At 42.0% G+C, this 22,706-nt stretch overlaps 1 protein-coding gene across 1 annotated transcript in view; it reads left to right on the top strand.

The window, feature by feature from the left end:
• The window catches only part of LOC139468103 (protocadherin Fat 4-like), a 60,939-nt gene continuing 38,233 nt past the window's right edge, over positions 1–22,706 (top strand). The window contains exons 1-22 of the mRNA XM_071249837.1: positions 1–354; positions 3,191–3,294; positions 3,985–4,044; positions 6,101–6,252; positions 7,948–7,998; positions 8,105–8,197; positions 9,681–9,779; positions 10,272–10,382; positions 11,003–11,119; positions 11,548–11,638; positions 12,289–12,383; positions 14,380–14,556; positions 15,550–15,690; positions 16,496–16,657; positions 17,224–17,417; positions 17,999–18,128; positions 18,417–18,502; positions 18,838–18,922; positions 19,388–19,516; positions 20,095–20,153; positions 20,742–20,997; positions 21,689–21,904. Of these exons, the coding sequence (XP_071105938.1) occupies positions 3,228–3,294; positions 3,985–4,044; positions 6,101–6,252; positions 7,948–7,998; positions 8,105–8,197; positions 9,681–9,779; positions 10,272–10,382; positions 11,003–11,119; positions 11,548–11,638; positions 12,289–12,383; positions 14,380–14,556; positions 15,550–15,690; positions 16,496–16,657; positions 17,224–17,417; positions 17,999–18,128; positions 18,417–18,502; positions 18,838–18,922; positions 19,388–19,516; positions 20,095–20,153; positions 20,742–20,997; positions 21,689–21,904 (2,571 nt within the window). The 5' untranslated portion in view covers positions 1–354; positions 3,191–3,227. The remainder of the gene's footprint in view (positions 355–3,190; positions 3,295–3,984; positions 4,045–6,100; positions 6,253–7,947; positions 7,999–8,104; positions 8,198–9,680; positions 9,780–10,271; positions 10,383–11,002; positions 11,120–11,547; positions 11,639–12,288; positions 12,384–14,379; positions 14,557–15,549; positions 15,691–16,495; positions 16,658–17,223; positions 17,418–17,998; positions 18,129–18,416; positions 18,503–18,837; positions 18,923–19,387; positions 19,517–20,094; positions 20,154–20,741; positions 20,998–21,688; positions 21,905–22,706) is intronic.

Below are 22,706 nucleotides of genomic sequence, written 5' to 3' on the forward strand. Positions count from 1 at the left end.
GGTCGGCCTTTGACCCGAATACCGCTGACTGCAAATCGGCAACTATCAATGACACAGAGTATATTCTGTTCATATCGAATGTCAGCTCTATTTTCACTCCGATAGCCGTCACACCCTGTTAAGAGGGTTCAGTTTTGTCAGTGTCGATATTAATGTACGAATAACCGTTTGACGGATTGCGAAAACACACGCTAAGCTGCATGCTCCGAGCTTGTCATAACCTGAGATTCTATGTGGAATACGCCTTGATTGGAGTACGTTGCTTGGATGTTATTTCTTCGCCGTGTTTTCTTAGAGGAAAGTATTAGTTGGCTATGTTTAACTGATCAGCAGGTTACTGAAACTCACAAAAAGGTAAGTGTAAACTACATTTATGATTAAACAAAGATGTATGTTAATATCACTGAGAGAGAGAGAGAGAGCGAGAGAGAGAGACAGAGAGGGAGAGAGAGAACGAGAGAGCGAGAGGGAGAGAGAGAGGGAGAGAGAGAGAGGGGGAAGGAGAGAGAGAGGGGGAGAGAGAGAGAGGGGGCGGGAGAGAGAGAGAGAGGGAGAGAGAGAGAGGGAGAGAGAGAGAGAGGGGGGAGGGAGAGAGAGAGAGAGATTGCATGCACACACGAAGATAAATGATATACATTAACATTATCATGCTAACAGTGTGTGGGAATGGTTCACGTGACGAGACCAGTCTCCACTGACACACTTCACTCCGGACACCTGATTTACAGAACATATCGGTTCGTTATAAGTTCCGGTTACCGTTTGTTAAGTCCTTATCCATGTTTATGAATCAAACTGTTTCATTACGACCGACTGTTCGGTATATCCGATTTCGTTATATGATAAACTTATCTATACTTGACATTAATAAAAGTGTTAATTTTTACACTTACAAATCATATAAAAATTACAACCCTTTTCTATTCTACTAGGTTAATCGACAATTGCGTCATTTAGAAGTCGACCAAAGACAAAAACCACGCTATAACATTATACCTGTATGCTCAATAAGAAAGTACATAATTAATGTTAGTCAATGAAAAACACCACATTTTATTAACCTTACAATAAAAGTCTTAATAAGTATGAATTCATGGACATATTTTGATTTATATTTGCCAATACATAATGACGTCGTCCATCGTTACGACTGTAGTAAGTTTTAACTATCACAATTAGACGGTAAATAGTTGTCCCGAGAAATCCCAATAAATCAACCCCGGTTGTGCTGGTGTGTCATCGTATCCTGAACGATCACATCCACCCGTCGGACATCTACATAATTATTGTCCGTCTCGACTGTAGATCAATCAACTCACTCACTCTGCCATTGAATCACCGTTGCACTTGAATAGAGAAAAATGAACTGCTCATGGATAAAGACTTAAAGTTTTAGACCCAGCCAATTCCTTAGATATAAGACAAATGTTCCATAATCAATCACTTCTCTTCTCAAGCTTCGTCAGTAACACTAATCACAATTACGTGAGTATTTACGCAAAAGTAAAAAACATAGGCTGCCAAAAGAAAGTATACACCCATGGTTCAGGTGGTTAAAACGAACCAAACAAGAAATGTTTGGTCGATGGTGAAGTTCTTGATATCAATGGCGATATTACATGCATCACATCAACGAGTGAGTGAGTTGGGTTTAACGCCGCTGCTTCACAGTAATGACAAGAGGAAAGCGTTAAGTTTCAAGTGTATACTTTCTTTTGTCCTCCAGTTTAGTTTAATATTCAGATAGCTAAATCATAAAGACAGCGGTTTATTTCACAAACTAATTAATTATAATTACAAAATACCACTAGTAAACAGATGTATTGAAATTCGATACAATCATGCTCTCTGCGCTCTCTTTACACAATCTGATTCTACAATCAATGCTACATTAAACCAACGTAACATAACTGTACCAGGATGACATCACAGGTGGTAAGCACGTGACCCTATATTTATGACACGTATCAAATTATCATCACTGGGGTTTGTTATCGATAACAGTGATTCACAGCGTAATTGAACAAACTTCGACAGCGTAATTGAACAGTCTACTGTAAATATTAGTGTCCCTGCATGTATACGATGTATACAATACATGTGGTGTAACTATGACGAGGACATCTACACGTTTTATTAACTGCATTCAAAATTATAGGATGGGTAATTGTAAGATGGATGGAGATAATCTTCACACACTTGTCAATGCTGATAGACCTATATGAATCCTGTCGAAACTATAACATAATTGCCTACCTACAATAGGATTTAGTGTGTTTCAGCGTACTCTTCACACCTCGACATTTTTGTTCGGGTGAGTGGCCTTGCTGTGGCCTATTTTCAGTTTCCGACGTTGAGGTTGCACCAGGTTTACCGCATGATATGAAATCAAGATGTGATGATACTTATAGAATAAAATGAGTATCTCCTCATGATATCAATCACTGGATTGTCTGGTCCGATTATTTACAGACCGTCGTCATACAGCTAGAGTATTGCTGAGTGAGGCGTTAAACAACAAACAAACAACAAAAATGAGTGTAATATGATCCCACTGGCTCTACAAGTCGTTGAGTGAGTCTGGAAGTTGATTGGTCAGTTGAAGAAAAATGACTCCATACCGCTTCGTTGTTTATAGCATTTTGGTATGACGTCATCCGCTGCTCATATTATTCAAATATTTTGTCATCAGGGCTAAACTGGCATGTCTAAATGATCCTTCTTAAATGACATCGTGAAATATCAAGAATAACGTACTCGGAACTAGAAAAGATTTATCTGTTTATTGTACCTAGAAAGCAGGGATCTAAATTCGATCTATATTTCACATGCCTTGGCGATGTCACCCTCGATTGTCCAGTTTATCTATCTTCATTCTATCGAAATAAATACCCTGGATCCATTCGCTACCAAAGCGTCGTTTCGGAAGTGAATCGTGTTATTAACTATATGTTCTGGTGCCTGAAAGAGACTCTGAGGGATGGTTCGATGCAAGCATATTTGTATGGTAGCCAGGCAGCACGTGAGAATGCAGAGACCCAACGCCTCATCTAGGACTGCTTCTTGGCTCCATGACCACTCTGACAGCATCCAATTGATAGAGAATTTTTACAAGATGGCTTAAGGTTACAAGAATCGTTTTGTGCATGTTATGTCCCAACTAACTTTTATATTTGTTTAAATGTTTTAGGTAGCTAGTCCTCCAGTAGGTTGAAGCTGGCTGCAGTATGTCAACGCCAGCGCTTCTTGGAGCTCTTGTCTTCATCCTCCTCCCTCATCAGTATGCTGCTTCAGGTACAATCTTCCTCTTTCACTGATGAAGTGCAGGGGATATTACAATAGCTATTATGCCGTGTGGTTATTTTCATGGCAGACAAAGGGGGCACGGGTGGCCCAGTCGTCTAAGGCGCCGCGATTCGCTGTGCAGAGTTACGTCCCTTGGGCACGCCAGAAACCTATGATTGTGGGTTCGAATCCCGGTTCGCCCCAATTATGTTTCTAGGTTTGTCAGCACCATACCCGTGCTCGTGGGTTTCACCGAAGTGGTAAACGTATGAGACCTGCATCACTTCGGGCTTTCCTCCCACATTAAGCTGACACGCCGCGATATGACTGGAATACTGTTAAAAGCGGCGTTAAACCTAACTCACTCACTCACTCATGGCAGACAATATGTCCGTTGAGCTAAACGGAAACGTCGTTAACTGGACATATATCGTGTCATCTAGGGTTCAACATAAGCAGGGTGCCGACTTCAAAAGTTGGAATTTATGTTTTAAGCGTGTAATATACAATTATATTACAATACTTAAATGTATAACAGACAGCGATATTTATACTCGATTTCTTTTGATTTGTGAGCGAAGGTTTCATTGGATCTCTAACTTTGTCTACCTGTGTATTGCTATTGATCTATCACACGATTGTCTCATAATCTAATATTTTGAGGGAATATACACATATTCAAAAACCTCCCTGTTACAGACTGTATACAGGTTAACAGTGAGATATCGTCCTTCTACCGAGAAGTCGAACACCATGCTGGTAAGTTACACATTTCAAACGCTGTCTGATTCCTACGGAAGCGTAGTAGGGCCACGGTGAATTCTTTTTTTTCTAAGTATCTTCTACGTAGGACTTAGTATGACCTAGAATCACTATCTTCTACGTAGGACTTAGTATCTCCTACGTAGGACTTACTATCTCCTACGTAGGACTTAGTATGGCCTAGAATCACTATCTCCTACGTAGGACTTAATATCTCCTACGTAGGACTTATTATCTACTGCGTAGGACTTTTTATCTCCTACGTAGGCTTTACTATGTCCTACGTGGGACTTACTATCTCCTACGTAGGTCTTAGTATCTCCTACGTAGGAGATAGGAAGTCCTACGTAGGAGATATTAAGTCCTACGTAGGAGATAATATGTCCTACGTGGGAGATAGTGATTCTGGTCCATACTACGTCCTACGTAAGAGATACTAAGTCCTACGTAGGAGATACTTAGACAAAAAATATTTTCACCGTGGCCCTACTACGCTTCCGTAGATTCCCGCGTATTCGATGCTGAAACAGGGTAAAAGAACAAATATATTTTGTATGCAAATAAATTGCAAGTGATTCCATTCCATTTGATTGGCTAACCAAGCAACTGGTTTTGCGATTATGTTCCCATCAACGATAAAAAAACAGGCCACACCAACAAGCGGGCTAGTGTTTCCTGGTTGGTTGATAATAGAGTAGGCGGGCCTTGGGTTGCCTTTCTGTCACTGATTTCCTGTTGTTGTCTTCAGTTTTGTGTGTTAATAATTAGATACGTAGTCCTCTTGATGACTTATTTATTTATAGGGGTCACGCGTGGCCTCGTCTTCTAAGGCGCCGCGATTCGTTGTGCAGAGTCGCCAGAAACCAGAATTGTGGGTTCGAATCCCCGTTCGCCCCGATTATGTTTTTAGGTTTGTCAGCCCCATACCCGTCCTCGTGGGTTTCCTCCCACATTAAGCTGACACGACGTTGTATAATTGGAATAATATTTGAAGTGGCGTTAAACCCAACTCACTCACTTATTTATTTATAAGAATTTACTTGAATGTGTTTTTGAGTTTGAGGTATTAACGTTAACCCAGACGTGTAAACTTCGTGTACCTCCGCCGCACAGTGTGCACACATGTTTTACATTACCACCTCTTTACCTTAAATACCTCTCTACATCAGACTGATATATAGAGAATCGCTCCCGAGTGTCTTATACCAAGAGGTGAGGTGAATAGGGTTTATCGTCGCGTCCAAGATTATTGCACTTATATAGCGACGTGCATGTACGTGTATGTGTGTGTGGCTGCATGTACTACTCCGGACTGATGCCGATTTATAGTGCTAGCACACTGAGATACCATGCCGCAGTTTAACATGAATACCCCACTCAGACACAGTATACTGACTCCGAGCCGACCAGTCCTTGTTTTAGCCCCTTAACGCCGAGCGCCAGACAGGGTAACCACGGAGGCGGCCTCTTATATCAAGACTTGTCGATAAAACTTTAAGAAACTGATTAAAAACACTAGGTTTTTTAAAATTTGATTTAAAAACAGTACAGCCACCCAGCTTCAATGACAGAGAGATTAAAAATGACATTTGATTGTGACGCCATGGTAACCGATGTCGCCGCTATAGTCTGCAAATGATTGTAGTGCAATTTCATTGCAGTGATATCTCCAAGAAGATATGACTTGATCTCACCCAAACCATATATTCCATGGAAGCCAGTTTTTGTTTGATACAAACAAAATAATGTCCATGTATGTACGGAAGAGAATTTATGAATGTGAACTTATTATGAGGAACACTCCGTTTCGGAGTATATATTTACTCCTTCATCACCTGATACTCCGAAACGTTGTATTCCTCATAATAAAGAAGTCCATAAATTCTCTTCCTTCTCTGTAGTAGTTCTCAATACATTGACTGGCCTCCATGCTTTTGTGTCCGTAAATTGTGTTGTCAGTCTTGTGTGTATATCATCAACTGAAAACGAGAGTATTTGTTTCAAAGATATTTCACATATATGAATATAATATGTTTTTAATCTTTTCTTGTAGAAAACAAAGTGTACCTGAACATGACCCTTCCAAGTGATCGTCAAGTGACAGTCACCACAACGCCGCCCAATCACATCATACTTGAGAACTTTCCTGAGGCTGGAAACACCAGGTGGATTCTCAGAGTTAATGGGTCACTGGATGCAGAAACTGTGAGTTAAATCAGGTGGACTGTCAAAATTAATGGGTCAAAGAATGCCAAAAATTCGAATTAAATCAGGTACAGAAGAGGTGGGTTACACCAGGTGGGTCAGGTACAGAGCAGGTGGGTTACACCAGGTGGATCAGGTACAGAAGAGGTGGGTTACACCAGGTGGATCAGGTACAGAGCAGGTGGGTTACACCAGGTGGGTCAGGTGCAGAGCAGGTGGGTTACACCAGGTGGGTCAGGTACAGAAGAGGTGGGTTACACCAGGTGGATCAGGTACAGAGCAGGTGCGTTACACCAGGTGGGTCAGGTACAGATCAGGTGGGTTACACCAGGTGGATCAGGTACAGAAGAGGTGGGTTACACCAGGTAGATCAGGTACAGAGCAGGTGGGGTACACCAGGTGGATCAGGTACAGAGCATGTGGGTTACACCAGGTGGGTCAGGTATAGAGCAGGTGGGTCAGGTGCAGAAGAGGTGGGTTACACCAGGTGGATCAGGTACAGAGCAGGTGGGGTACACCAGGTGGATCAGGTACAGGGCAGGTGGGTTACACCAGGTGGGTCAGGTACAAAGCAGGTGGGTTACACCAGGTGGATCAGGTACAGAGCAGGTGGGTTACACCAGGTGGATCAGGTACAGAAGAGGTGGGTTACACCAGGTGGATCAGGTACAGAGCAGGTGGGGTACACCAGGTGGATCGGGTACAGAGCAGGTGGGTTACACCAGGTGGGTCAGGTACAGAGCAGGTGGGTTACACCAGGTGGATCAGGTACAGAGCAGGTGGGTTACACCAGGTGGATCAGGTACAGAGCAGGTGGGTTACACCAGGTGGATCGGGTACAGAGCAGGTGGATCAGGTACAGAGCAGGTGGGTTACACCAGGTGGATCAGGTACAGAGCAGGTGGGTTACACCAGGTGGATCAGGTACAGAGCAGGTGGGTTACACCAGGTGGATCGGGTACAGAGCAGGTGGATCAGGTACAGAGCAGGTGGGTTACACCAGGTGGATCAGGTACAGAGCAGGTGGGTTACACCAGGTGGATCGGGTACAGAGCAGGTGGATCAGGTACAGAGCAGGTGAGTCAGATGGGTCAGGCACAGAACAAGTGGGTCAGGCACAGAGCAGAAGGGTCAGGTACAGAGCAGGTGGGCCACATGAGGACTGTCAGTGTGAACGGGGTCGTAGATGCGAAAAAGGCGAGGGAACCTAAACGAGTATTATAGCAACCCCTTGAACACCTTTACTGCCTGCTGACAGGGGTAAACGGAAATATAGACCTGGAGAAGGGCATGGTTTCTTCTCCAGTTGTTTTAGTAAAATGATGAGCGTTCGAGGCCTGCTAGCGACACGTATTTTCAGACAAAAAAATGAAATCTTTCACATGACTGTCAAAATTTAAAAAAATCAATGGTTCCGTTAATTCCAAGTGTAGATATTTAACAACCAGCTAAAAATAGTTGATCGTTTAAACAATAGAGTGACGTCACAGATGTGTAATGAACCTGATGAATTGATGGAAATTTCACTGGAAGTCGAACATACGTGTTATTTCATCTTTAGTGAAAATGAAAATGTTATAAATTGATGAAGTCGCCCAACTAGTTTATGTTTAAACCATTCAATCAACTCTTCCTGAACTGTTCTATATGTATATTTTATTAGAATTTTAAATTACGGAGAAAGTCCTGTTTCAGGTCAGTCAAATTACTGGACAGCTCACCTGTACAGGGCCCCTTACACCAAGGGTAAGTGTTTAGTCGAAGAATGAATCTAACATTACATTTTGGCCAGATCATCTTGAAATTTGTACTTGGATTTTGGTTATAACAATTACTGTTCTTTCTTCCATAGGGTATAAGGATCGATTTTACAGTGTTGGTTGCAGACGTCAACGAATATCCTCCAAAGTTTGGACAAAACATCTATACAGTTTATGTCAGTGAGGTAAGAACGAGTTACTTCGCTTTTGAGGACAGGTCCCTTGCATCTTTTAATTGTCTAACAGCCGACGGAAATGGGGATCATGTTTTCACAATGTGTGATCCGTCTGTGTATCACCTTCAATAGTCCGCCATGATAGAACTGGAATACTGGTGACTGCGGCTTAAAACAACACCCGCGTTCTAAATATATTATGCCAGAAATATAGGGGATAGTGGGAATCATCCAGACACATCTTCTGATCTATATGGTATGGGGAAATGGTAATGATATGATCATGTCTGCTGGGAAGGAGGGGATCTGTGGATTTTGACGTTGACGTACACGTCTACCAATGAAGTCACAGACGTGTTTGGAGGGGGAAAGGCCTGGACTGAGTGCTGGCCATGGCATGACATCGATGTTTTGCTGTTTGAGGCATTGGGTTACAATCCTGGCACGATGAGTTCGTGCAGTATCATCTTGAAAGATGAAACGTTGCCCAGCACGTTGTGCAAATGACACCAGTGGTGAAATGATGTTGTCCCGAGGTATTGACTTTGATTCTGCCATGGACAATATGGAGCACAGTTCGGCCAGTCATTGTGATACCACCCCATACCAGTATGGACCCACCCCCAAGGCGATCATGCCGTTAGACGTTAACGTCCATAAAATGCTCATTAGGACGTCTCCAAACTCGATTCCTTCGGTCATGGAGGTCGAGAGTGAACCTCGCGATCGATTCGCCAGAAAACATGACATAAGCCCAATGTCGATTATCCCAGTGCTGACGTTCCTACACCACTGACGCCTCTGATTCAAATGAGTTGAATGATAATGAGTGCAATAAGTTGTGGGATGACACATAGACGCCTTGCACGCAAATGTCATCAGTGCAGACGATTTCGCATCGTCTGGGCATGCACTCTTACACCAGCTGCCTGTTGCAACCGGTACCATCTCTGAGTGGCAGTTTGCAGCCGATTTCGTAATGCCATCGTTCTCACTACTCTGTCCTTGGCTGGAGTTGTTGCCCTTCGACGTCCAGAGCGGCGTCGATCATCGACGTTATGTATTTGTTTGTATCAGGGCCACAATCTGCTGATCAAAGACTGAAAAACATGCAGTGTTGGGCAACAGTACTTTGACTTGTGTTCTCACCTGTAACATGGCTATGGCACACGTACACGTTCAGCACCTTGCAAACGTCGCTGTTGCTTGAATGCTTATATGTGTTTCCTAAAGTGTCTTTGAACGTTTGGTTCCAAGAAAACAATACTCGTCTGCTCACAGCCAGAGTAAATCTGGCATACCACCCCTGGCACGTGCTGTCCGAGGTCACGTGCTTCATGACTGTCACAATGTTGTGTTTTGCATTGATTTCTTCGGAAATGTTCTTGCCACATAAATCACTTACATATTTTGTGCAACCCTAAAATAGTATAAAGTACCTTAGATATATAACGAAAATGCATTTTGTAATCTCTGCTAACTACTGTTTCAGCTGACACTGCCAAACACTACAGTGTTCACCTTATCGGGCCTTGCCACCGACCCGGACATCACCCCAACCCGCATTTACTACTCCCTGTCACACAACCAGGTTAGACTTCCATAACACACTGCCACTCCGCTCATTCGGGCGGCACTGACGAATTTGAATTTTCCGGATTAACAAAACTAATTCGCGGAATGAAACTTCAAGAAACGGAGTGGTGTCCCTTGGTGTAAACAGACGTCTACCATTAGTCATCACCCAGATGATGGGTTTTCAGAATTGACCGGGTTTCACTTTACCAATGGTTTCACCAATGTCTTTCGTGTTTTTTATTCAAACTGTACAATCAGAATCACTCGGTTATGGATATGAACGTGTAAATAATATAAACTGTTTCTGATAACGGGCGGTAAACATTTGCGATTAAATGAGAATGATGCTTTTAATACTCCATTGTACATAACTCCAGTTTGTGTTATCCGTATTATTCATATGCTGAAAGATGTTATAAAATCGTTCTCGCAGAGACATAAGTCATATTTATTGTTTTAGTATCTTTTTATATCAAGAACTTACAAAGTCAATAATTCATTTCAGAATCCACCGCTTTTTGGATTGAACACATTTGGAACGGAACTTGTGACATTACAACGACTTGACTTTGACTTCTCGGGCAGCAAGCAGTACAACGTCACTATAACAGCGAAAGTAGGACACGTGTATTAAATAGAAATAAACATCTCATTGTTCTTTTCTGGTTGTCTGCTGGGCGGAATCTGTGTGTATAGAAGTTCTCTAACGACATAATGTAAGCGGTGAAGCCATGAATTATGGCCTCAAATCAAATCTAGTCAAAACATCAAACATACAGCGTTCTATTTCAAACAAAAAGGGAATTAATTGCCTTGTTACATATTGCCAATACAAAGGCGAGCTGTAGTAGTGCCGCAGCGGTCTTTGAAATATGACGTCCCTGCATTATATGGTCTGTCCCTTTTAGGTAATATTTTACCCATTTATAAGATCTGACAGTTTGTCCTCAAATCTTCACGTAGCGGTAGAGAGCATTAACATCTAATTTTAATGAGTTTGATGTTCATGTTTGCCAACATGTTTAATGTGTTCTTGCGCAGCGCGTGTTCTGTACTGTTCTCGGATACAATACTAGTTGCAACGTAAAGTTATTTAGACATTAGGGTTCAAGGGTCTGTCTGTATCAATGTAAGTATCCATGTACATATTTTATGACACATCCTACATGTTGTATCACTATAATATGATTTTGTGGAAGGGTTGTCTGTTTCAGTTGTACTGTGAATGTGTTTCAGGAGAATACGCTTAACGGGCTCAATAGTACTGCCCTGATAATGATAAATGTCCTGGACGGAGACGACCTCAACCCGAGATTCGAGCACCCGCTGTATAATGCCACCATCAACGAAGGGGTAGGTCGGAATTTCCATACTCCATTGTACTGGAACCTAAAGCACTCAGGAAAACCACCTTCGTGGACTAGTGGTAGTTTCGGGGTTCGATCCCCAGTCGCGTCATTTCAAATGACGTTAAAAGATGGGTCTTGTTGTTATGCTGCCTGACGCTCGGCATAAAGGGCTAAAACAAGTACTGTTCGGCTCGAAGTCAGTATACTATGTCTGAGTGGGTTATTCATGTTAACCTGCGGCATGGTATCTCTGTTGGCTACGACTATAAAATCGGCATCAGTCCGGACTAGTAGAAGCAGCCACACACAGCTGCATGCGCGTTATGTACAGACAGCCGACATAAGCCGCTGGAATATTGCTGAGTGCGGCGTCAAAGAAAGAAAGAAAGAAAGAATCTGTATATGAGTACTGAGCTGTGTGTTCTGTTGCAGACCTACCGAGACTTTGTTCTGGATGTGACTATACGAGCCAAGGACGAGGACACGGGGGTGTCTGCAACAATAGACTACAACATCACTGATGGTATGTCCAGCATCACATTGAACAAACGGGGTGACTTATGTGTTTGTTGCATAACCCCGTACACCACCATATTCAAGCTATATGACGGCGGCCTGAAAATAATCGAATTTTGTCTTAAAAACCAGTGGTTAACATTGCGAGCAACGTTCACGTCGTCCGATAACGATGCCACGCTACCTACAAAGTCACGTGCATGGGCTGTCGGGGCCTATATTTACATTGAACTCAAAGGCTGTAGCGAAAAGGTTAGAAAAATCCCAGGAAATGCATATACCCATGCTACTATTTGCGTATCATGGGGGCATTCGTTAAATCATTTTCAGAGACAGCGTTGGTTGTTTTCTCTCAATAAAAAAAGACAAATCCACGGATTATATATAAAGTCTAACAGTCAGCAATAGTCCAGCTATATGACAAAGACATGTAAACCTGAAGACCAGTCTCGGGTCAAACAAACAAGTGATTGATATTATGAGCAGCACTCCACGACGTCGGGATGCGATGACACGCTGGCAATCAGACAAGTCATCGAGTTTGCCCACCCGATCCCTTTCTTATATCAAACCTATTCTAATCCGGGTCCCCAACATAAGTTGGAATTGATTTTAAAAGCGGCGTAACCCAAATTAACTCTGTGTTATTCTTCACAGCGTCGCCAGGCAATCCGTTCTCAATACTCAACAATGGAAGCCTGATGGCAAACGGAGTCCTACAACCAGAGACCACATATACCATCAACATTAAGGTAGGGAACAATTGGCCACATATACCATCAGCTTTAAGGTAGGGAACAATTAGCCCACATATACCATTAGCATCAAGGTAGGGAACGGTAGTCCACACATACCACCAACATCAAGGTAGGGAACATTTAGTACACATATACCATCAACTTCAAGGTAGGGAACATTTAGTACACATATACCATCAACTTCAAGGTAGGGAACAATTGGTCCACATATACCTTCAACTTCAAGGTAGGGAACAATTAGTCCACATATACCATCAACTTCAAGGTAGGGAACAATTGGTTCACATATACCATCAACTTCAATGGAACAGTTTGTCCACATATACCATCAACTTCAAGGTAAGGAACAATTGGTTCACATATACCATCAACATCAAGGTAGGGAACAATTAGTCCACATATACCATCAACTTCAAGGTAGGGAACAATTAGTCCATATATACCTTCAACATCAAGGTAGGGAACATTTAGTCCACATATACCATCAACTTCAAGGTAGGGAACAATTAGTCCATATATACCTTCAACATCAAGGTAGGGAACAATTAGTCCACATATACCATCAGCATCAAGGTAGGGAACAATTGGTTCACATATACCATCAGTCACAAAAACGCAACTGCTACAGAAAAGCATGCATTCCATGCATTTCACTACCCAAGAATGGGTATAAAATCATGTGCGTAAACGGGATTCCATATGCTCACAACCACTGAGAAAAAACAACACAATAACCCAATTATTCAACATTACGAAAAGCCACGCCTGTCCGAAAATGAGCGTCTGCGATCCATTGGTATGCTTGAAGCAGGATCGAGTCAACGTGATGTTGCAAGACAATTTAACGTCCACAGAAACAAAATTTGGTGTTTATGGCAACGTTGGCAACAGATGAATGCAGTCAGAGACCATCCTCGACGTGGCAGGCTACGAATAACCAATAATCGACAAGACAACTGGATTCGAACAACACACCTACGAAAACGATTTCGGCCAGCAACAGATACTGCAAGAAGCATCCCTGGCCTTCGACGAATATCTTCACAAACTGTACGTCGTCGCCTCAGATGTGCAGGGATTGTCGCCAGAAGACCCACCAGACGTCCCATTTTGAAGGGAAACCACCGTCAAGCACGTCTAAAGTGGTGCAGACAGCGTCTACGCTGGACGGCCATGCATTGGGAACAAGTTCTATTCACCGACGAGTCTCGTTTTCACCTCAGCCACAGCGATGGATGGATTCGAGTGTCGAGATGTCGAGGTGAACGTTACGTCAATCATTGTGTTATGGAAGAAGATCGGTTCGGGGGCGGCAGCGTTATGGTATGGGGTGGGATTACAGCAAGACAGAGGACCCGTTTGATAGTGGTAGAGGGAAATCTGAATGGACAGCGCTGCCGCGACGACATCATCGGCCCTGTTGTTCTACCGGTTTTACGTCGTCATTACCTTTCAACATGACAACGCCCGGCCTCATATTACTCGACTTGTTCAGGATTCCCTTCAACAAAACATTGTGAATGTCATCCCGTGGCCGGCTCGCTCCCCTGATCTCTCACCAATCGAGCACATGTGGGATGAGATGGATCGGCGCCTTCGACGTCAACCACGTGTTCCACAGACACTCCCGGAACTTCGAAACATGCTTCAGTAGATATTGACAGATATCCCACAGGACTTTGCGCGGCGCCTGGTCCATTCCATAAGCCGAAGATGTGTTGCTTGCTTCGCAACGACAGGTGGACACATACGCTAATGATTTGTAAATTGACATTTTGGCATGTTCATGTTTTTTTTGTTTTTTTTATGAAATCACGCGTTTACTGAAGTCAGTATGGCAAATTAAACCATTTGAACACGTACAGGAGTCTTTTATCTGTTGCAAACCGAAATTGTTTCAGATTTGGTAAAAAATATAACTTTCCATTAAATCTTATTCATGTCACAGAAACTTTTGTTGTTCAGTATATATATATATTTTTTAACCTAGGCGTTTCAAACGGATCGACCAGAAGAACGTTACGACGACGCTGTTGTGCTGGTGACTGTAATAGACGTCAATGACCACGCTCCTGTGATGTCAGCGTCATCGTATACAGCCAGTCTGACTGAAAACTCCCTTCCCGGCACCGTAGTCATCGGCGTCAACGCCACAGATGACGACTACGTAAGTCGTTCACGGCTGAAAAGCAGCGTATATACCACTAAACTTAAAAAGGTTTTAGTACGGATACTAAAGCATGATATACTGAGCAGAACAATAGAACATTATACGTAACCAATTTCATGTATAATGGATAGGAGATTGAAATACATACAAGTGAAGTGCTATATATTTAATGAATGGGAAACTTACTGTCAGTAATAAGAAGTCGTTATATGGGGAGCTCCAACTTGTACATACCCGAACGACAAATAACAGTGTTTGTGCCTGGAGTCATACTATTCATGCAACCGCTTGCTGATAAGGTGTTTGCTTCACCTATTTGTGAGTATAGCTCACCTGGTTCTTGTTGCATATTCGTAAGGAAATTACCATTGTCGGACATCCATGTACAGTAATGTTTCCACAAGTCTTTTGATCACTCGTGCTTGATCGTGGTCCATGGAACCATCCATTAAAAGAATACAGAGAACACGTCCTTTCATCTCCCATTGAGTATAGTAGATATGTGTTTTATTCATGTGACATATAATTTTGGGGACCTTTCTTGTACATGTGTGCAATTAGCAGACAAGCGACAGTAGGGCTACACAGAAACCATAATTTAATTTCTGGGGTGTGTGTGGGTGTTTGTGTGTGTGTGGGTGGGTGTGTGGGTGTTTGTGTGTGTGTGTGTGTGTGTGTGTGTGTGTGTGTGTCTGGATTGTATATATTGTTGTTGTTGTTTTTTGTTTCTTGTTTTACGCCATACTCGGCCTGTAAATAACCGACTCCCATCAGACAATCCAGTGACTGATTTCATGAGCCACGACCCTCTCCGTCGGGGCACAGTCAACCATGTTACTGGACCTGCCCACCCCACCCATTTGATCGCCTCTTACGGCCTGCATTTGTGACTGGAATCCCCACTGTGTGTGTCTGGGGTAGACAAAAATATAAAGTTCAAAGCAGCGTGTCATTAAACTGTAGACGATGTCATTGACTGTACTATTACAGGGTTTCAACGCCGCCTTCGTCTACCACTTCACCAACACTTCAGTGCCCTTTGAGGTCGACACGGAGGGAGACATCGGTATGGTGCGAGTGCGAACAGGGGCCAACATCGACAGGGAGAAACAGGCCCAATATGTTCTGGAGGTGAGACTTATTGCAATCATTGACATAGGATCGAATCTAAGATTTGTACCAGTTTGACCATTGATCTGTCAGTGTTGCAACCATTCTAGAGAGTGGTAAACTAATGGCTGGACCTGCATACCTTTGGGCGTTCACATTAAGCTGACATAACGTGATGAAACTGTAATACTATCAACGTAAATCCAACAAATTTGTTTTTTAATTTATAAAGCCTTATAAATTTTCAGTTTGCAATTATACATATTATACATGTATTTAGAAAATGTAAAAAACGTCAATCTGTAGACCGGATGACGTAATGTTACTAAAACGTGACGTCATAAATAATGTATCGTCATATTCGTTTTTGCACTGTTTTCTTTTCTATTATGATGAATATATTTGACTCACTCGCTACAATAGCTTCCCTTTGAGTCCAGTTTGAATGACACATAGAAAGTAACCGTGCAATCAAATTACACCCATGGGCGTGAGAAGCTCTGCCATAATACCCATAAGGCTGGGGGTGTTACTTCCCCAACAAATCTGTGGTAGCGAAAGGATCCAGGGATCCATTCATGACAGAATGGAGAATGAAGTTACAATTGACCAATTAGCTTTCAGAAGAGATAAGAAACACAGGTGTAAATGTAAGGTAATTAACAAGATCTATACTTCAGCCCTTATTATTGTCAAAACATAGGTTATAGGTGTTGTGTATTTGATTACATCTCGCAATACACCCTATAACATATTCATATACGGCCCGATACGATTAACATGAAGCATTATTATTAATATACATCATGGTTATTATTGTCTTTAGATATACGCCGAGGAGGTGTTCACTGTTGAAAGGTTGAGGAGCGGCAACAGCACCTTGATAATCACGGTGGAAGACGTCAACGACAATAGCCCCACCTTCGACAGCCCCACCTACAGCTTCTCCATCGACAAAAACGACACCATCGGCAAAATTGTCGGCTGGGTAGGTCTGGCATAAATGTATTGAAATTGAGCAGATGATTTACTGTTTGTTGTCGGGTGTATACATTCACACATTACATCTTTAAGATGAACTGTGATATTAAAAGATAAAGTAAAAAGTGATGCTAATACTCGTTATGCTTTTGTTAGGGTTTAAATGTTTGAAGACATGTCCTAACCTTACCAGAAGCAGTGATCGTCGAACATAACTGAAATGCTCGGGTGCCCGCTATCCACAATGAATCTATAGTAATTCGATATATTTCTAATCTGTTTTACTTATCACTCACACAAAATGTGTTGTTCCCCTAGTCAGCATTATTTCACCCATATGATGTTTGTTTGTAAATAATCTGGTCTGGACAAAAAAATCCAGCGATTGACAACATGAGCTTCGATCTACGCGATTGGAATACGATGGCATGTATCAGCCAAGTCAGCGAGTCTGACCACCCGATCCCGTTAGTCGCCTCTTACGACCAGCATGGCTGGGGACCTATCATAACTCGAAATCACGACGGATTCTATACCAAATATAACAACTGACTGTCATGCCTTTGATTACAGGTAAACGCTACGGATGCTGATGCAGGGGCCAATGGAATTGTTAAATATTCCATCCAGCATATAACGTCACCTATATTCAAACTTGACCCAGACACAGGGGAGATAACTGTGAACGTTACACTAGGAGATGAAAATGTCGGACAAGTGTATTTGGCAATTACAGCGGAGGACCAAGGCCCCCCTTCACATAGAAGGTATTTACGTGTTTCAGTGTTTAGCTTCGTGGGACTAGTTGTACGTATACACAATGAATTCAGTGTGTTTATCAACATATGATACATTAGTATTGATTGTTTCTCTCAGGGGGTGACATAGTCGAGCGAGATTTGAGTCATGTTCTATGAGTTTTCTGTCTTATAGAGATTTCAATCAATCCATTATTTGCTCATTTGTAAATACCTTTTCAAGAAGGTACATGCGCTATGTCACTGAAGTGTAGTTAGAGTTACCAGCTTTCTGTGAAGTACCAGAAACAAACCTGGCAGTGTGCAGCAGGAACAAGACACAATACTATATTATATAGTTTAGAGGGCCTTAACGAGGTTCCTCAGTCTGCTACCTGCCAGTCCAGTCTGGGTGGTGTAACAGACTTGGTGTGGGCTGAACGACGTGAATCAAACTTTGTTGGTCTACCAGTTATTCAAAGCCCAGCACCCTTTTAACTTCAGATGCTATTTCCATTGTGATGCTAGTTCTCACGGTCTTCTAATTGTTCACCCATGTGATAGTGTTCCGCGTGTTATGCCCCGTGTACTTTGGCAATAATGTATTTCAGAACGTCTGTAGTCAGCGTGGCTGTTGTCATCAATGACGTGGACCTATACGCCCCCGTGTTTGACTCTCCGACGTACAACCGCACAGTTCCTGAAGATACACCAATAAACTCTTTACTTATGCAGATTGTTGTGAGTATTAAAGACACTCAAGGAGCAGTGTAAGGGACATTAGATAGTTGCAACATGTTTTGACAAAGCTATAGTTCATAAATGTTGTGCAGATCTGAGATCGCGAGAATGCGGCAGTAGACAAACTTTTACCATACTGTACCAGTTTGGAGAATCGAGGTCTCTTTTGTAAAATATATATACATTGTATGTTGATATTTTCTTCGTTAAAATGGATGGTAAATTAAAAATGTTTTATTTCAATAAATAGAATTTCTTGCTAATCCGACTGTTATATTTTCTTGGCAGGCTAGTGACGGCGATAGTGGTGACAGCGTCACCTACACCGTGATCAGCGGAGTCGGAGACAACACATTCAGCTTGGACTCAAACAGGTACGTGCATAGGAGAATTTCTGGTTGAGACAATATTTTTGAAGTCATCTTTTCTGGGCATACAATTTTGTATATATAAGGAGGAGACAAACACCCTTTCGGGGGTCTCAAAACATATTATTTTTTAAATTATAGGGTATATTCAATGAATATTTTTCTGTTCGTTAAACCCGAGGACGAAATGTTTTGTTTTCAGCATTTTCGAGAATAGATTTATTTTTTCATCCCCTAAACAAAATATTGTGTTTATTCATTTTTTTATCAAATAGACGGGAGCATTTTGAAAATGATGTTACTGTTTATTTGCGATGTAATATTTACTGTGTTATTTTAAGTGGAGTGCTAACATTGGTCAAGATCCTGGACAGGGAGTCACATGACCTGTATACCCTCACTGTGCAAGCATCCGATGGACATAAGGTATGTGATAACGCAAAGTGTAGATTGCGCTGAAAAGGCATGATGTAATATTTCAGAAAAAATAACAATTTGACCGTTAATAACACGAAACAGCTGATATGATCAGTATGTTGTTTATATAGTCTATATATGCTATTCGTATAGAACATAGCAATATACACGAGATGACGTGTCTACTAACTGCATTGCATAGGATTGTGTGAGACACAATATTATCACTGTTATCACACAATGTTTCTCTCTGAAAGGAAGTAAACAACAATAAGGGGAACCACAACCCATCTTGACAAACAACAGGCATATCCAGTGAACAGTTAAGAAGCAGAGTTACTATTTCTATCATTTTCTGGAACAAATGAATTTTTAAAAGAAATTCCAAGCAAACAGTCACCAATCCCACCCCAATACCCTACCCCTACCCAGGAATATTAAATGGCTGGTATGTAAGTATGTTTGCTTCTCCAGAGTTCAAACGCTACGGTCGTTATAACGGTGGGAGACGTGAACGACAACAGTCCCAAGTTCGGCAACACCTCCTACACGTTCCCTGTGTCTGAGGACATAGGAGCAGGCCAGCACATTGGGCGAGTGGGGGTAAGACTTGGCGTTTGTTTATATGAGTTTGGGGATTGATATTCCTCTACTTCCATGATGCACCAACCGGATTACTGACTTATATGCATTTACCCTATTTAAATTATCTTGCTTTCTCATTAGCCAGCTTTCGTGTTATACAATCAAGTTGTTTGACAGGCCTGTTCGGATACCATGACATCAAAATGTCCCAACTGTCCCTGTTCAGTCTCTGAGTTACCACACTGAAAGTCCGCGGATCAAACAGAAGCGTGTCACTGAGGCGTAAATCTCTGTACCTTCTGAAGACTGTACGGGACGATATGAGCCGAATGTTTGTGTCCATCCCACTTTCGTTCCAGTATATGTACAATTTCACTCAGTAAAACACCGTTCACCCCGCTACCGTCATATCCTACTCGGAGTGGATATAGTAGGATCTCACCTGACACTAACACACTAGCTCCTGATTGGTTAAGGAACGGGTAATTATTTTCCATGTAGGTAACTTGCATATCTCGAATAAGATGAATTCATGTTAATATTTATCCAATTATCAAGAAGCGATTGAATAAAGTATTGTTTTCATCTTCTTCCAGGCAACAGATGCCGATATAGGAGCAAATCATGATTTAACGTATTCTCTCCTGCTGGAGGGGTAAGTTGTGGTCCGTTTGAGTTTAACCGTTATGATGTCTACAAACCATTCACACAAATATTGATTGTCAACTCGCACAGCATTGTTCCGTACATATTGATAATAACATGGCTGCTTTATTTTAGGGCATTCCTAGAATATTCTGATTATTAGACATAATGATGTGATTTGTGGTTTAGTTTAAATGATTTATTCAATGATGAAATAGATTGGGCATAGGTTATCTACAAAAGAAGAACTTAGCATACCCTCTCAGAAAGTATTTACAACTAAACAAGTACAGTTTTCACAATGGAATAGTGAAATGAAAAAGACAGCTGATAAATATAGTTTGTACACAAATCGTTTCTTCCTATGTATGCCGTGCTGCTTTTAAGATGTTAATACTTACACCGACAGTGGTATTTATATCGTCACCTTAAATCCATGTGATATCATTGAGAACAATCACGTTATTACCAACTTTAATGTACATAATGTTATGTCTTATGCTAGAAGTTCGACAGTTCTGTGCTTACCCTACACTTACGTTGAAGGGCCTATATACTTGGTATATTGTCGACACAATACCATGTTTTACATTCACAGAACTCAAGTGGCATCATTTCAAATCAACAGCAGTTCAGGGGAGATCACCACGTTTCGTGATCTCGATTATGAGAACGAGACTAACCACGTACTGTTGGTAAGCGCTGCGGACCATGGTGACCCCGCTCGGTCTACCACTGTCACCGTCACCGTCGTCGTGAATGACGTCAATGATAACAGCCCGATATTTGTGTCGACCGCTGACAGCATAACAGTCAACGAGGGCGTTCAAGCCGACTTCCTATACACAGCTGTGGTAAGTCATCCGGTCTGCTAATGGTTAGATTGACAAATACAGGGCATGACTATTTCCACTCTGTTTTTCAAGATAAGTTATCTTTTGTGTAAAAATATATAAAACATTCTCTTAAGAATGGATTAAATATAAATTTGAACTCCCTCCTCAAAACAATTTTAATTTTTAGACTGTGACTTAGAGTATCCAACAAATAAAGATTTAAAACAGGAAAATCAAAAGTTTAAAGATTTAGTTTAATTTTCAAGATACAAAGTAGTCTGTGACAGTTTAAAGTAACCACTTTCACAACGCAATGTTTGGATCCATTTCAGTGAGAGCTTTGCGTGAAACTTTTGTCTTATCACGTTTAGAATAATTTGGCATGCAATGTAGTTTATGTATTCTGCTTACAGTAGCTTTACCTTTCTTCATTTTCTCATTTATTCCCCTCTTTTCATTAGCATCGTGTCATCATATCCACCATCATCAACCGTTATTCCATTGGTGCCAATATACACTGCCGGGCAAAAGAAAGTACACACCCATGTTTGATTATGGCTAAAATGAAACAAGAAATGTTTTTTCGATGGTGATGTATTTGATACAGGTATCATAGTTGTGTTTTGGTCCCCAAGGTTGCAGTGTTTCGGCGACTTAGATTAATCCTCAGTCCAGAGAATGACCATCATGCTGATGTTTGTGTACACAGGCGCACGACTCCGACTCCGGTGACAACAAGGTTATTGAGTACATGATGACTGGAGGCTCGGATAAGTTCGAGGTGATGAGGAATGGAAGCATCAGAGCTACACAGGCACTTGACGTCGGCAACTACAACGTCACCGTCACCGCTTACAACATCCGCCCGTACGTCAGCTGTAGCAGCTGTGACAACACCACCCTCACCGTCAGCATACATGTTTCCGTGAGTAACGTTGCTGACCTCTTCCGTGACAAACATGCTCATATATGTCAACTTCGGATATTACCAGAGCGGCTGTAGATAGACAATTGCCAGGACACGTCTAGCCTCCTTAAAGTCGGGCAATGGTTAAGTTCAGAGGACAAAGTCGAAGATTCCCGTGATTTGGTTTCAAGCATGTCCAGATTTTTACTAGAATTGGCTAGAATGAGTGTGTAATTTGGATTTAACCCCGCTAGGACAGTATTTTAGTTATATCACGGCGTGTTAGCTTCATGTTGGAGGAAAACTGGAAGTGATGCCAGTCTTAGACGTTTACCGCTATAGTGAAATCCACGAGGACGGGCATGGTGCTGACAAACCTAGCCATATGATAGGGGCGAAATGGGTTTCGACCCCACGCTCATAGGTTTCTGGCGTTCCCAAGGGACGCAACCCTGCCCAGCAAAATGCGGCGCCTGAGACAGACTTCACTAAAGATGCATTAACAGCGCGCGGCATGTTGAGTTCCTCAACTGACGGTCTTCCAAGTGTTTGCCGACAGCGAGTTGAATAAATTCAATACTTTCACTAACTTATTCTCCAGGTGCGGCAACATTCTATTCAGAATTACCTTAACTTTACAAGGATCAGCTGTCGTGTATTTTAAAACAAAGATTCTCCGTGGTTCTGAACCCTGTCCTAGCATCAAGCATGCTCCTGGGTTTTCTCAGATTAGTTCACAATCTATGTTACCCTGGGCCTACCGCCGACATCAAGCTGACACGCCGTGATATACCTGAAATACTGTTCATAGCGGTGTTAA

Source organism: Haliotis cracherodii, unplaced genomic scaffold, assembly GCF_022045235.1.
Source record: "Haliotis cracherodii isolate W230 unplaced genomic scaffold, xgHalCrac1.p SCAF_2, whole genome shotgun sequence".
Taxonomy (NCBI): Eukaryota; Metazoa; Mollusca; class Gastropoda; order Lepetellida; family Haliotidae; genus Haliotis; species Haliotis cracherodii.